This window comes from Oncorhynchus keta, chromosome 18 (assembly GCF_023373465.1).
Source record: "Oncorhynchus keta strain PuntledgeMale-10-30-2019 chromosome 18, Oket_V2, whole genome shotgun sequence".
NCBI classification, from domain to species: Eukaryota; Metazoa; Chordata; class Actinopteri; order Salmoniformes; family Salmonidae; genus Oncorhynchus; species Oncorhynchus keta.
The window spans coordinates 41,090,839-41,106,959 of NC_068438.1; the positions used below are offsets into that span (position 1 = coordinate 41,090,839).

The 16,121-nt window shown below is 52.4% G+C and overlaps 1 protein-coding gene across 47 annotated transcripts; it reads right to left on the reverse strand.

Annotated features, from left to right (window-relative positions):
- Positions 1-9,651: 9,651 nt before the first annotated feature.
- On the reverse strand, positions 9,652-14,952 carry LOC127908808 (uncharacterized). 47 transcript variants are annotated; one of them, XM_052468325.1, is made up of 3 exons: positions 14,608-14,952; positions 14,432-14,519; positions 9,652-13,645 (listed from the first exon to the last, which is right to left on the reverse strand). In XM_052468325.1, exon 3 carries the CDS (start codon positions 12,669-12,671, stop codon positions 11,460-11,462), a length of 1,212 nt encoding a protein of 403 aa, XP_052324285.1. In that variant the 5' UTR covers positions 12,672-13,645; positions 14,432-14,519; positions 14,608-14,952; the 3' UTR covers positions 9,652-11,459. The 47 variants fall into 47 exon arrangements, with proteins under 47 accessions (XP_052324285.1, XP_052324279.1, XP_052324275.1 ...); XM_052468319.1 differs by having other exon boundaries at positions 9,652-13,819; XM_052468315.1 differs by having other exon boundaries at positions 9,652-13,863.
- Between the last annotated feature and the right edge of the window lie 1,169 nt (positions 14,953-16,121).

Consider the following 16,121-nt stretch of genomic DNA (forward strand, 5'->3'; position numbering starts at 1 on the left):
AGGATGGAGACAGAGCCAACTGTACTGCCCCAGACATTAGGGGAGGATGGAGACAGAGCCAACTGTACTGCCCCAGACATTAGGGGAGGATGGAGACAGAGCCAACTGTACTGCCCCAGACATTAGGGGAGGATGGAGACAGAGCCAACTGTACTGCTCCAGACATTAGGGGAGGATGGAGACAGAGCCAACTGTACTGCCCCAGACATTAGGGGAGGATGGAGACAGAGCCAGCTGTACTGCCCCAGACCCTAGGGGAGGATGGAGACAGAGCCAACTGTACTGCCCCAGACATTAGGGGAGGATGGAGACAGAGCCAACTGTACTGCCCCAGACATTAGGGGAGGATGGAGACAGAGCCAACTGTACTGCCCCAGACATTAGGGGAGGATGGAGACAGAGCCAGCTGTACTGCCCCAGACCCTAGGGGAGGATGGAGACAGAGCCAACTGTACTGCCACAGACATTAGGGGATGATGGAGACAGAGCCAACTGTACTGCCCCAGACATTAGGGGAGGATGGAGACAGAGCCAGCTGTACTGCTCCAGACATTAGGGGAGGATGGAGACAGAGCCAGCTGTACTGCCCCAGACCCTAGGGGAGGATGGAGACAGAGCCAACTGTACTGCCCCAGACATTAGGGGAGGATGGAGACGGAGCCAACTGTACTGCCCCAGACATTAGGGGAGGATGGAGACAGAGCCAACTGTACTGCCCCAGACATTAGGGGAGGATGGAGACAGAGCCAACTGTACTGCCCCAGACATTAGGGGAGGATGGAGACAGAGCCAACTGTACTGCTCCAGACATTAGGGGAGGATGGAGACAGAACCAGCTGTACTGCCCCAGACATTAGGGGAGGATGGAGACAGAGCCAACTGTACTGCTCCAGACATTAGGGGAGGATGGAGACAGAGCCAGCTGTACTGCCCCAGACATTAGGGGAGGATGGAAACAGAGCCAACTGTACTGCTCCAGACATTAGGGGAGGATGGAGACAGAGCCAGCTGTACTGCCCCAGACATTAGGGGAGGATGGAAACAGAGCCAACAGTACTGCCCCAGACATTAGGGGAGGATGGAGACGGAGCCAACTGTACTGCTCCAGACATTAGGGGAGGATGGAGACAGAGCCAGCTGTACTGCTCCAGACATTAGGGGAGGATGGAGACAGAGCCAGCTGTACTGCCCCAGACCCTAGGGGAGGATGGAGACAGAGCCAGCTGTACTGCCCCAGACATTAGGGGAGGATGGAGACAGAGCCAGCTGTACTGCTCCAGACATTAGGGAGGATGGAGACAGAGCCAGCTGTACTGCCCCAGACCCTAGGGGAGGATGGAGACAGAGCCAGCTGTACTGCTCCAGACATTAGGGGAGGATGGAGACAGAGCCAGCTGTACTGCCCCAGACCCTAGGGGAGGATGGAGACAGAGCCAGCTGTACTGCCCCAGACCCTAGGGAGGATGGAGACAGAGCCAGCTGTACTGCTCCAGACATTAGGGAGGATGGAAACAGAGCCAGCTGTACTGCCCCAGACATTAGGGGAGGATGGAGACAGAGCCAGCTGTACTGCCCCAGACATTAGGGGAGGATGGAAACAGAGCCAACTGTACTGCTCCAGACATTAGGGGAGGATGGAGACAGAGCCAGCTGTACTGCCCCAGACATTAGGGGAGGATGGAAACAGAGCCAACAGTACTGCCCCAGACATTAGGGGAGGATGGAGACAGAGCCAACTATACTGCCCCAGACATTAGGGGAGGATGGAGACAGAGCCAACTGTACTGCCCCAGACCCTAGGGGAGGATGGAGACAGAGCCAACTGTACTGCCCCAGACATTAGGGGAGGATGGAGACAGAGCCAACTGTACTGCCCCAGACCCTAGGGGAGGATGGAGACAGAGCCAGCTGTACTGCCCCAGACATTAGGGGAGGATGGAGACAGAGTCAGCTGTACTGCTCCAGACATTAGGGGAGGATGGAGACAGAGCCAACTGTACTGCCCCAGACATTAGGGGAGGATGGAGACAGAGCCAACTGTACTGCCCCAGACATTAGGGGAGGATGGAGACAGAGCCAGCTGTACTGCCCCAGACCCTAGGTGGAGGATGGAGACAGAGCCAACTGTACTGCCCCAGACATTAGGGGATGATGGAGACAGAGCCAACTGTACTGCCCCAGACATTAGGGAGGATGGAGACAGAGCCAACTGTACTGCCCCAGACATTAGGGGAGGATGGAGACAGAGCCAGCTGTACTGCCCCAGACCCTAGGGGAGGATGAAGACAGAGCCAACTGTACTGCCACAGACATTAGGGGATGATGGAGACAGAGCCAACTGTACTGCCCCAGACATTAGGGGAGGATGGAGACAGAGCCAGCTGTACTGCTCCAGACATTAGGGGAGGATGGAGACAGAGCCAGCTGTACTGCCCCAGACCCTAGGGGAGGATGGAGACAGAGCCAACTGTACTGCCCCAGACATTAGGGGAGGATGGAGACGGAGCCAACTGTACTGCCCCAGACCCTAGGTGGAGGATGGAGACAGAGCCAACTGTACTGCCCCAGACATTAGGGGATGATGGAGACAGAGCCAACTGTACTGCCCCAGACATTAGGGGAGGATGGAGACAGAGCCAACTGTACTGCCCCAGACATTAGGGGAGGATGGAGACAGAGCCAGCTGTACTGCCCCAGACCCTAGGGGAGGATGAAGACAGAGCCAACTGTACTGCCACAGACATTAGGGGATGATGGAGACAGAGCCAACTGTACTGCCCCAGACATTAGGGGAGGATGGAGACAGAGCCAGCTGTACTGCCCCAGACCTTAGGGGAGGATGGAGACAGAGCCAGCTGTACTGCCCCAGACCCTAGGGGAGGATGGAGACAGAGCCAACTGTACTGCCCCAGACATTAGGGGAGGATGGAGACGGAGCCAACTGTACTGCCCCAGACATTAGGGGAGGATGGAGACAGAGCCAACTGTACTGCCCCAGACATTAGGGGAGGATGGAGACAGAGCCAACTGTACTGCCCCAGACATTAGGGGAGGATGGAGACAGAGCCAACTGTACTGCTCCAGACATTAGGGGAGGATGGAGACAGAGCCAACTGTACTGCCCCAGACATTAGGGGAGGATGGAGACAGAGCCAGCTGTACTGCCCCAGACCCTAGGGGAGGATGGAGACAGAGCCAACTGTACTGCCCCAGACATTAGGGGATGATGGAGACAGAGCCAACTGTACTGCCCCAGACATTAGGGGAGGATGGAGACAGAGCCAACTGTACTGCCCCAGACATTAGGGGAGGATGGAGACAGAGCCAGCTGTACTGCCCCAGACCCTAGGGGAGGATGGAGACAGAGCCAACTGTACTGCCACAGACATTAGGGGATGATGGAGACAGAGCCAACTGTACTGCCCCAGACATTAGGGGAGGATGGAGACAGAGCCAGCTGTACTGCTCCAGACATTAGGGAGGATGGAGACAGAGCCAGCTGTACTGCCCCAGACCCTAGGGGAGGATGGAGACAGAGCCAACTGTACTGCCCCAGACATTAGGGGAGGATGGAGACGGAGCCAACTGTACTGCCCCAGACATTAGGGGAGGATGGAGACAGAGCCAACTGTACTGCCCCAGACATTAGGGGAGGATGGAGACAGAGCCAACTGTACTGCCCCAGACATTAGGGGAGGATGGAGACAGAGCCAACTGTACTGCTCCAGACATTAGGGGAGGATGGAGACAGAGCCAGCTGTACTGCCCCAGACATTAGGGGAGGATGGAGACAGAGCCAACTGTACTGCTCCAGACATTAGGGGAGGATGGAGACAGAGCCAGCTGTACTGCCCCAGACATTAGGGGAGGATGGAAACAGAGCCAACTGTACTGCTCCAGACATTAGGGGAGGATGGAGACAGAGCCAGCTGTACTGCCCCAGACATTAGGGGAGGATGGAAACAGAGCCAACAGTACTGCCCCAGACATTAGGGGAGGATGGAGACGGAGCCAACTGTACTGCCCCAGACATTAGGGAGGATGGAGACAGAGCCAGCTGTACTGCTCCAGACATTAGGGGAGGATGGAGACAGAGCCAGCTGTACTGCCCCAGACCCTAGGGGAGGATGGAGACAGAGCCAGCTGTACTGCCCCAGACATTAGGGGAGGATGGAGACAGAGCCAGCTGTACTGCTCCAGACATTAGGGGAGGATGGAGACAGAGCCAGCTGTACTGCCCCAGACCCTAGGGGAGGATGGAGACAGAGCCAGCTGTACTGCTCCAGACATTAGGGGAGGATGGAGACAGAGCCAGCTGTACTGCCCCAGACCCTAGGGGAGGATGGAGACAGAGCCAGCTGTACTGCCCCAGACCCTAGGGGAGGATGGAGACAGAGCCAGCTGTACTGCTCCAGACATTAGGGGAGGATGGAAACAGAGCCAGCTGTACTGCCCCAGACATTAGGGGAGGATGGAGACAGAGCCAGCTGTACTGCCCCAGACATTAGGGGAGGATGGAAACAGAGCCAACTGTACTGCTCCAGACATTAGGGGAGGATGGAGACAGAGCCAGCTGTACTGCCCCAGACATTAGGGAGGATGGAAACAGAGCCAACAGTACTGCCCCAGACATTAGGGGAGGATGGAGACAGAGCCAACTATACTGCCCCAGACATTAGGGGAGGATGGAGACAGAGCCAACTGTACTGCCCCAGACCCTAGGGGAGGATGGAGACAGAGCCAACTGTACTGCCCCAGACATTAGGGGAGGATGGAGACAGAGCCAACTGTACTGCCCCAGACCCTAGGGGAGGATGGAGACAGAGCCAGCTGTACTGCCCCAGACATTAGGGGAGGATGGAGACAGAGTCAGCTGTACTGCTCCAGACATTAGGGGAGGATGGAGACAGAGCCAACTGTACTGCTCCAGACATTAGGGGAGGATGGAGACAGAGCCAGCTGTACTGCCCCAGACATTAGGGGAGGATGGAGACAGAGCCAGCTGTACTGCCCCAGACCCTAGGGGAGGATGGAGACAGAGCCAACTGTACTGCCCCAGACATTAGGGGATGATGGAGACAGAGCCAACTGTACTGCCCCAGACATTAGGGGAGGATGGAGACAGAGCCAACTGTACTGCCCCAGACATTAGGGGAGGATGGAGACAGAGCCAGCTGTACTGCCCCAGACCCTAGGGGAGGATGAAGACAGAGCCAACTGTACTGCCACAGACATTAGGGGATGATGGAGACAGAGCCAACTGTACTGCCCCAGACATTAGGGAGGATGGAGACAGAGCCAGCTGTACTGCTCCAGACATTAGGGGAGGATGGAGACAGAGCCAGCTGTACTGCCCCAGACCCTAGGGGAGGATGGAGACAGAGCCAGCTGTACTGCCCCAGACATTAGGGGAGGATGGAGACAGAGCCAACTGTACTGCCCCAGACATTAGGGGAGGATGGAGACAGAGCCAACTGTACTGCCCCAGACATTAGGGGAGGATGGAGACAGAGCCAACTGTACTGCCCCAGACATTAGGGGAGGATGGAGACAGAGCCAACTGTACTGCTCCAGACATTAGGGGAGGATGGAGACAGAGCCAGCTGTACTGCCCCAGACATTAGGGGAGGATGGAGACAGAGCCAACTGTACTGCCCCAGACATTAGGGGAGGATGGAGACAGAGCCAGCTGTACTGCCCCAGACATTAGGGGAGGATGGAAACAGAGCCAACTGTACTGCTCCAGACATTAGGGGAGGATGGAGACAGAGCCAGCTGTACTGCCCCAGACATTAGGGGAGGATGGAAACAGAGCCAACAGTACTGCCCCAGACATTAGGGGAGGATGGAGACGGAGCCAACTGTACTGCTCCAGACATTAGGGGAGGATGGAGACAGAGCCAGCTGTACTGCTCCAGACATTAGGGGAGGATGGAGACAGAGCCAGCTGTACTGCCCCAGACCCTAGGGGAGGATGGAGACAGAGCCAGCTGTACTGCCCCAGACATTAGGGGAGGATGGAGACAGAGCCAGCTGTACTGCTCCAGACATTAGGGGAGGATGGAGACAGAGCCAGCTGTACTGCCCCAGACCCTAGGGGAGGATGGAGACAGAGCCAGCTGTACTGCCCCAGACCCTAGGGGAGGATGGAGACAGAGCCAGCTGTACTGCCCCAGACCCTAGGGGAGGATGGAGACAGAGCCAGCTGTACTGCTCCAGACATTAGGGGAGGATGGAAACAGAGCCAGCTGTACTGCCCCAGACATTAGGGGAGGATGGAGACAGAGCCAGCTGTACTGCCCCAGACATTAGGGGAGGATGGAAACAGAGCCAACTGTACTGCTCCAGACATTAGGGAGGATGGAGACAGAGCCAGCTGTACTGCCCCAGACATTAGGGAGGATGGAAACAGAGCCAACAGTACTGCCCCAGACATTAGGGGAGGATGGAGACGGAGCCAACTGTACTGCTCCAGACATTAGGGGAGGATGGAGACAGAGCCAGCTGTACTGCTCCAGACATTAGGGGAGGATGGAGACAGAGCCAGCTGTACTGCCCCAGACCCTAGGGGAGGATGGAGACAGAGCCAGCTGTACTGCCCCAGACATTAGGGGAGGATGGAGACAGAGCCAGCTGTACTGCTCCAGACATTAGGGGAGGATGGAGACAGAGCCAGCTGTACTGCCCCAGACCCTAGGGGAGGATGGAGACAGAGCCAGCTGTACTGCTCCAGACATTAGGGGAGGATGGAGACAGAGCCAGCTGTACTGCCCCAGACCCTAGGGGAGGATGGAGACAGAGCCAGCTGTACTGCCCCAGACCCTAGGGGAGGATGGAGACAGAGCCAGCTGTACTGCTCCAGACATTAGGGGAGGATGGAAACAGAGCCAGCTGTACTGCCCCAGACATTAGGGGAGGATGGAGACAGAGCCAGCTGTACTGCCCCAGACATTAGGGGAGGATGGAGACAGAGCCAACTGTACTGCTCCAGACATTAGGGGAGGATGGAGACAGAGCCAGCTGTACTGCCCCAGACATTAGGGGAGGATGGAGACAGAGTCAACTGTACTGCCCCAGACATTAGGGGAGGATGGAGACGGAGCCAACTGTACTGCCCCAGACATTAGGGGAGGATGGAGACAGAGCCAACTGTACTGCTCCAGAATATTAGGGGAGGATGGAGACAGAGCCAGCTGTACTGCCCCAGACATTAGGGGAGGATGGAGACAGAGCCAACTGTACTGCCCCAGACATTAGGGGAGGATGGAGACAGAGCCAACTGTACTGCCCCAGACATTAGGGGAGGATGGAGACAGAGCCAACTGTACTGCTCCAGACATTAGGGAGGATGGAGACAGAGCCAGCTGTACTGCCCCAGACATTAGGGGAGGATGGAGACAGAGTCAACTGTACTGCCCCAGACATTAGGGGAGGATGGAGACGGAGCCAACTGTACTGCCCCAGACATTAGGGGAGGATGGAGACAGAGCCAACTGTACTGCTCCAGAATATTAGGGGAGGATGGAGACAGAGCCAGCTGTACTGCCCCAGACATTAGGGGAGGATGGAGACAGAGCCAACTGTACTGCCCCAGACATTAGGGGAGGATGGAGACAGAGCCAACTGTACTGCCCCAGACATTAGGGGAGGATGGAGACAGAGCCAACTGTACTGCTCCAGAATATTAGGGGAGGATGGAGACAGAGCCAGCTGTACTGCCCCAGACATTAGGGGAGGATGGAGACAGAGCCAGCTGTACTGCCCCAGACATTAGGGGAGGATGGAGACAGAGCCAGCTGTACTGCCCCAGACATTAGGGGAGGATGGAGACAGAGCCAAATGTACTGCCCCAGACATTAGGGGAGGATGGAGACAGAGCCAGCTGTACTGCCCCAGACATTAGGGGAGGATGGAGACAGAGCCAACTGTACTGCTCCAGAATATTAGGGGAGGATGGAGACAGAGCCAGCTGTACTGCCCCAGACATTAGGGGAGGATGGAGACAGAGCCAACTGTACTGCCCCAGACCCTAGGGGAGGATGGAGACAGAGCCAGCTGTACTGCCCCAGACATTAGGGGAGGATGGAGACAGAGCCAGCTGTACTGCCCCAGACATTAGGGGAGGATGGAGACAGAGCCAAATGTACTGCCCCAGACATTAGGGGAGGATGGAGACAGAGCCAACTGTACTGCCCCAGATCCTAGGGGAGGATGGAGACAGAGCCAACTGTACTGCCCCAGACCCTAGGGGAGGATGGAGACAGAGCCAACTGTACTGCCCCAGACATTAGGGGAGGATGGAGACAGAGCCAACTGTACTGCCCCAGACATTAGGGGAGGATGGAGACAGAGCCAACTGTACTGCCCCAGACCCTAGGGGAGGATGGAGACAGAGCCAACTGTACTGCTCCAGACATTAGGGGAGGATGGAGACAGAGCCAGCTGTACTGCTCCAGACATTAGGGGAGGATGGAGACAGAGCCAACTGTACTGCCCCAGACCCTAGGGGAGGATGGAGACAGAGCCAACTGTACTGCCCCAGACATTAGGAGAAGATGGAGACAGAGCAATCTTTATTACCATAGACATAGTTTGTGGTCATCACCATTAGACATGAATAATAACCTACCGAATCTCTATGGTCATTATGATCTACTAGCTAGGTCTGGAAACTCTATGGTGATTATTATCTACTAGCTAGGTCTGGAAACTATGGTCCTTAGGATCTACTAGCTAGGTCTGGATACTATGGTCCTTATGATCTACTAGATAAATCTGGAAACTATGGTGATTATTATCTACTAGCTAGGTCTGGAAACGCTATGGTCATTATGATCTACTAGCTATCTACTTCACTCCTCCATCAGTCTGGGCTCTCAGCTTCACTCCTCCATCAGTCTGGGCTCTCAGCTTCACTCCTCCATCAGTCTGGGCTCTCAGCTTCAGTCCTCCATCGGTCTGGACTCTCAATTTCACCATATCAGTCTGGGCTCTCAGCTTCACTCCTTCATCAGTCTGGACTCTCAATTTCACCATATCAGTCTGGGCTCTCAGCTTCACTCCTCCATCAGTCTGGGCTCCCATCTTCACTCCTCCATCAGTCTGGGCTCTCATCTTCACTCCTCCATCAGTCTGGGCTCTCAGCTTCACTCCTACATCAGTCTGGGGATGATGACAGCACTGACACAGATCACTGGGGTTCAGCAGGGCCAGATCATCTTGTCCTTATCTTGGCGCTTGTCGTATCCCATCTGGACTAGTGCAACTCTCTGTTGACTGGGCTCCCTGCTTGTGCCATCAGTGTGTGTTTGCATAGGGAGTGGTGTGTACTGCTAGAGGTGAAAGACCGACGTCTTTCTCAATAGGTTACGCCCACACACACACGGTCTGTAGGATCAGCAGCAAGATCTCTACCATGTGTGCAATTGGACCTTAATGAAATCTGTAGGCTTAACCCATCACTATAGTCAGAGGCTGAGAATGCATCCACCTACCACTACTAATACTTAAAGCAGTTGTAATGTAACCACACCGTACCCAGCCACGTCTCTGTCCACCCATCACTACTGGCTGTGTTAGTCATACCACTGCTTTTAGTACACACCCACTTCTACTATATTTAATGGAAAGAAAAACCTCACAAAGACAGAATTCCTTTTATAGGAATATTTTAATAGTTATTCAATGTTCTACATCTTACAGTACATATTATACAATAACAAACTTGGCTTAGTTATGGTACGAAGATCACTAACTGATCTTCAAAAAATAAAAACAAAAAAATGAACAAAAACATTAAAAAAAATAAATGAAAAACAGATTTACACTTCATATCACAAGCCTGACATGGGTCCGGAACACTGGACCAATAGCTAACATACAATTCAGTTCACGCAACGTTGAGAAAACGTTGTGCCATGTTTTGCCATAACGGTATGGTAATGTTACCATTGTTTGTGCAAACTGGGTACAAAACTTCAAGGGGGTTGTTCCTAAACTCGCTCCAGGGGGTTGTTCCTAAACTCGCTCCAGGGGGTTGTTCCTAAACTCGCTCCAGGGGGTTGTTCCTAAACTCGCTCCAGGGGGTTGTTCCTAAACTCGCTCCAGGGGGTTGTTCCTAAACTCGCTCCAGGGGGTTGTTCCTAAACTCGCTCCAGGGGGTTGTTCCTAAACTCGCTCCAGGGGGTTGTTCCTAAACTCGCTCCAGGGGGTTGTTCCTAAACTCGCTCCAGGGGGTTGTTCCTAAACTCGCTCCAGGGATAAAAGTCTTTTGGAAGACGAGGAATTTCCACTTTTTGCATCACATTTAGTGTTCAAATTATTATTTTAGAAATCTCCAACAAGTGAAATAAAAAGCTGCAGAACATTGAGGAAAAAACACAAAAATAAGTGCACTATTCCTCCAATAGTAGTGTTTTAATTTGAGGAAACTGCTAAGACATGAAAACGGCTAAAACATGAAAACTGCTAAGACATGACCACAGAGGTAAAAGAAAGAGTAAGAAAAAGAGGTGGATGTTTGAGTGGGTATTTAAACATACAAACACCATTTTGATGTGACGTAGTTGTGAAGAAATGAAGAGCAAAATACACAAAAACATCAACAACAAATTATCTTTTATCTTCTTTCACATTTTTTAAAAACTTATTCAGAGATGGAATGATACAAAAGGTGAAGGACTCATAAGTTGATAGCGAGCAAAAATACCTTCAAATATATCCTCCTTTGAGCTCTGCAGTTAAGTGTTAATCAGGGCTGGGGTCAGTTCCATGTCCACTCAGAATGAGTTGATATTCAGTTCCCTTCCTGAAATGACAACGTTGAAATGGAACTGACACGCACCCTGTTCATGACATCACTCACATCCAAAACACAGGCATGCAAACAAGTGTGAGCGAGAAAGTCAGAAACAAGCCCCCTCAGAGTGTGTGTGGGACACCGGACCCTCAGACTTGTGCTCTATGTATGAATAATAAACACCAAATTGCAGTTAAACCTTAAATAACACTTATGGTAAAAAGCGCTCAACTTTACACGGCTCAGGAAGTCCAACATATTCTGTTTCCTATTTTAGGCTGAGGTGTAGAATACTGGAGGGAACTCCTTTGCCCGTTCCAAAATTATCCCCTTTTTAGTTCCTCTTAAAGCATCAGATGGGTTTAAGCACCTACAGTAGCCTTCTGGAAGGTTCAGCAGAGTTGAACAACCATCTCTCTTCAACACATCCAAACGTCTCAGATCAACATGACGTGTGGAGGTAGAGGGTGATATAAGACTGGGCAACAGACTCTGGTTGGTTAGTGACCCCACATCCAGAGCCCAACCTCAGATAGGATTAGATTGTATTACATGAGACAGTCCTGCTTACTGTCATCTACATGGTTCCAGTCTGCCATTACACTTCACTTCTCATGACCTGTGTCATCACTTTATCTCTGCTATGAAGAGGTACCAACGCTTAAAGGGGGTGAGGGAGGGAGAGAAAAAGGGGGAGGGATGGTGTGAAGAAACAGCTGGAACACTGAGACACAGAGAGAGAAGAGACATCTGGAACACAGAGACACGGAGAGAGAGAGAGAGAGAGAGAGAGAGAGAGAGAGACAGAGAGAGAGAGACAGAGAGAGAGAGAGAGACAGAGAGAGACAGACAGAGACAGACAGAGAGAGAGAGACAGAGAGAGAGAGACAGAGAGAGAGAGACAGAGACAGAGAGAGAGAGAGAGAGACAGAGAGACAGAGAGAGAGAGACAGAGAGAGAGAGACAGAGAGAGAGAGACAGAGACAGAGAGAGAGAGAGAGAGAGACAGAGAGAGAGAGAGAGAGAGAGAGAGAGAGAGAGAGAGAGAGAGAGAGAGAGGAGACAGCTGGAACATAGAGACACAGAGAGAGAGAGAGAGAGAGGAGACAGCTGGAACATAGAGACACAGAGACACAGAGAGAGAGAGAGAGAGAGAGAGAGAGAGAGAGAGAGAGAGAGAGAGAGAGAGAGAGAGAGAGAGAGAGGAGACAGCTGGAAAATAGAGACAGAGAGAGGAGACTGCTGGAACACAGAGACACACCCAGAGAGAGGAGACGGCTGGAACACAGCGACACAGAGAGAGAGAGGAGACAGCTGGAACATAGAGACACAGAGAGAGAAGAGACAGCTGGAACACAGAGACAGAGAGAGAGGAGACAGCTGGAACAGAGACACAGAGAGAGAGAGGAGACAGCTGGAACACAGCGACACAGAGAGAGAGAGGAGACAGCTGGAACATAGAGACACAGAGAGAGAAGAGACAGCTGGAACACAGAGACACAGAGAGAGAAGAGACAGCTGGAACACAGAGACACAGAGAGAGAGGAGACAGCAGGAACAGAGACACACAGAGAGAGAGAGAGGAGACAGCTGGAACATAGAGACACAGAGAGAGAAGAGACAGCTGGAACACAGAGAGAGAGAAGAGACAGCTGGAACACAGAGAGAGAGAAGAAACAGCTGGAACACAGAGAGAGAGAAGAGACAGCTGGAACACAGAGACACAGAGAGAGAGAGAGGAGAGAGCTGGAACACAGAGCCACAGAGAGAGAGAGGAGACAGCTGGAACATAGAGACACAGAGAGAGAGAGAGGAGAGAGCTGGAACACAGAGACACACAGAGAGAGAGAGAGAGAGGAGACAGCTGGAACATAGAGACACACAGAGAGAGAGAGAGAGAGAGAGAGAGGAGACAGCTGGAACACAGAGACACACAGAGAGAGAGAGAGAGAGAGAGAGAGAGAGGAGACAGCTGGAACACAGACACACAGAGAGAGAGAGAGAGAGAGAGAGAGGAGACAGCTGGAACACAGAGACACACAGAGAGAGGGAGAGAGCTGGAACACAGAGCCACAGAGAGAGAGAGAGAGAGAGAGAGAGAGAGAGAGGAGAGAGCTGGAACACAGAGCCACAGAGAGAGTAAAATTGAGGAAGAGAGATATAGAATCAGATCAGTTCCAACCCCGATGGCAGGATGTGGAGGTCATTTTCAGACAGATCATGTTTGGAATAAACAAGTTACTAAAAATACACCACCAGAGTGATAGACAGAAATCAGACATTACTCTCTAGTCGCCCTCCTTCCTTCCTTCCTACCCTCTGGTTTTAGATTCTAAAGGTGGTGGATATCTTCATGTTAATTCAAGCACAGTAACACACAACCCCTCAGTGTATAAATAGACTGCATTGTGGTGCATGACGCTCCATGCTACACTACACCTGAATATGAACCAGCTCAAAAGACCACGCAAGGAAAAACACGCCATCTTTTTCTTAACCTCAATGTGGAACAACAATGAAACAGTGGATGATTAAATAAATGCTCAGGAACAATAAGCCATTTTCTTATGTTGATATTTATACTAACTAGTACAAACATTATCAGGACTAAGGAACCCTTACTGAACCATTGATATCTATTGGTTTGTTTTCTTAAATGACAGTTGAAACTGCCTCCCTCTGTTTCACTACAAAGCCTAGCTACCTGGTACCTAGTAGAAATTATTGTTTCAGGTTTGTTTTATTATTGTGCAACGCTTCCTCGTGAAATTATTACAATAACTCTGATATGTACTGCTGACGCCTCAGAATACAGTAACAGTGAACTCTGATATGTACTGCTGACGCCTCAGAATACAGTAACAGTGAACTCTGATATGTACTGCTGACACCTCAGAATACAGTAACAGTGAACTCTGATATGTACTGCTGACACCTCAGAATACAGTAACAGTGAACTGATATGTACTGCTGACGCCACAGAATACAGTAACAGTGAACTCTGATATGTACTGCTGACGCCTCAGAATACAGTAACAGTGAACTCTGATATGTACTGCTGACGCCTCAGAATACAGTAACAGTGAACTCTGATATGTACTGCTGACACCTCAGAATACAGTAACAGTGAACTCTGATATGTACTGCTGACACCTCAGAATACAGTAACAGTGAACTGATATGTACTGCTGACGCCACAGAATACAGTAACAGTGAACTCTGATATGTACTGCTGACGCCTCAGAATACAGTAACAGTGAACTCTGATATGTACTGCTGACACCTCAGAATACAGTAACAGTGAACTCTGATATGTACTGCTGACACCTCAGAATACAGTAACAGTGAACTGATATGTACTGCTGACGCCACAGAATACAGTAACAGTGAACTCTGATATGTACTGCTGACGCCTCAGAATACAGTAACAGTGAACTCTGATATGTACTGCTGACGCCTCAGAATACAGTAACAGTGAACTCTGATATGTACTGCTGACGCAACAGAATACAGTAACAGTGAACTCTGATATGTACTGCTGACACCTCAGAATACAGTTACAGTGAACTCTGATATGTACTGCTGACGCCACAGAATACAGTAACAGTGAACTCTGATATGTACTGCTGACACCTCAGAATACAGTAACAGTGAACTCTGATATGTACTGCTGACGCAACAGAATACAGTAACAGTGAACTCTGATATGTACTGCTGACACCTCAGAATACAGTTACAGTGAACTCTGATATGTACTGCTGACGCCACAGAATACAGTAACAGTGAACTCTGATATGTACTGCTGAAACCTCAGAATACAGTAACAGTGAACTCTGATATGTACTGCTGAAACCTCAGAATACAGTAACAGTGATTCAAATGGATTGAGTCTGGATACACAGCCCATAATCCAGATTTAAGGATTATCAGGAATAAGAATTTTTAAATGATTTTAATTCTAAATTACTATAAAATAATTACTGTGCGGTAACCGTATAACGAGGCATGTTATCTTATTATTGCAGTTAACAACTTGATCTACTTTGATACACTGTAAATGCTTTGTAATTACCCGTGCCTCACAGATCCTAACTGTGATTCATACTTATCTATTAAAACCCTGAAACATGGTATACACTGTTCCCTGCTGCTGTCCCCCCCCCTGACCCACCTCTCTCCCTCCTGACCCTCCACTCCCCCCCCTGCTGACCCTCCACTCCCCCTGCTGACCCTCCACTCCCCCCCTGACCCACCTCTCTCCCTCCTGACCCTCCACTCCCCCTCCTGACCCTCCACTCCCCCTCCTGATGCTCCACTCCCCCTCCTGACCCTCCACTCCCCCCTCCTGATGCTCCACTCCCCCTCCTGACCCTCCACTCCCCCTCCTGACCCTCCACTCCCCCCCCCTGACCCACCTCTCTCCCTCCTGACCCTCCACTCTCCCTCCTGACCCTCCACTCCCCCTCCTGACCCTCCACTCTCCCTCCTGAGCCTCCACTCCCCCACCCCTGACCCACCTCTCTCCCTCCTGAGCCTCCACTCCCCCTGACCCACCTCTCTCCCTCCTGAGCCTCCACCCCCCTGACCCACCTCTCTCCCTCCTGAGCCTCCACCCCCCTGACCCACCTCTCTCCTTCCTGACCCACCTCTCCCCCCTCCTGACCCACCACTCCCCCTGACCCACCTCTCCCCCTCCTGACCCTCCACTCCCCCTCCTGACCCACCTCCCCCTGACCCACCTCTCTCCTTCCTGACCCACCTCTCCCCCTCCTGACCCACCACTCCCCGTCCTGACCCTCCACTCCCCCTCCTGACCCACCACTCCCTCCTGACCCACCACTCCCCTCCTGACCTTCCACTCCCCTCCTGACCCTCCACCCCCTCCTGACCCTCCACTCCCCCTCCTGACCCACTATTCCCCCTCCTGACCCTCCACTCCCCCTCCTGACCCATCACTCCCCCTCCCTCCTGACCCACCACTCTCCCTCCCTCCTGACCCTCCACTCCCCTCCTGACCCTCCACTCCCCCTCCTGACCCTCCACTCCCCTCCTGACCCACCACTTCCCCTCCTGACCCACCACTCTCCCTCCTGACCCTCCACTCCCCTCCTGACCCTCCACTCCCCCTCCTGACCCACCACTCCCCCTCCTGACCCACCACTCCCCTCCTGACCCACCACTCTCCCTCCCTCCTGACCCCCCACTCCCCCTCCTGCCCCACCCCTCCCCCTCCTGACCCTCCACTCCCCCTCCTGACCCTCCACTCCCCCTCCTGACCCACCACTCTCCCTCCCTTCTGACCCACCACTCTCCCTCCCTTCTG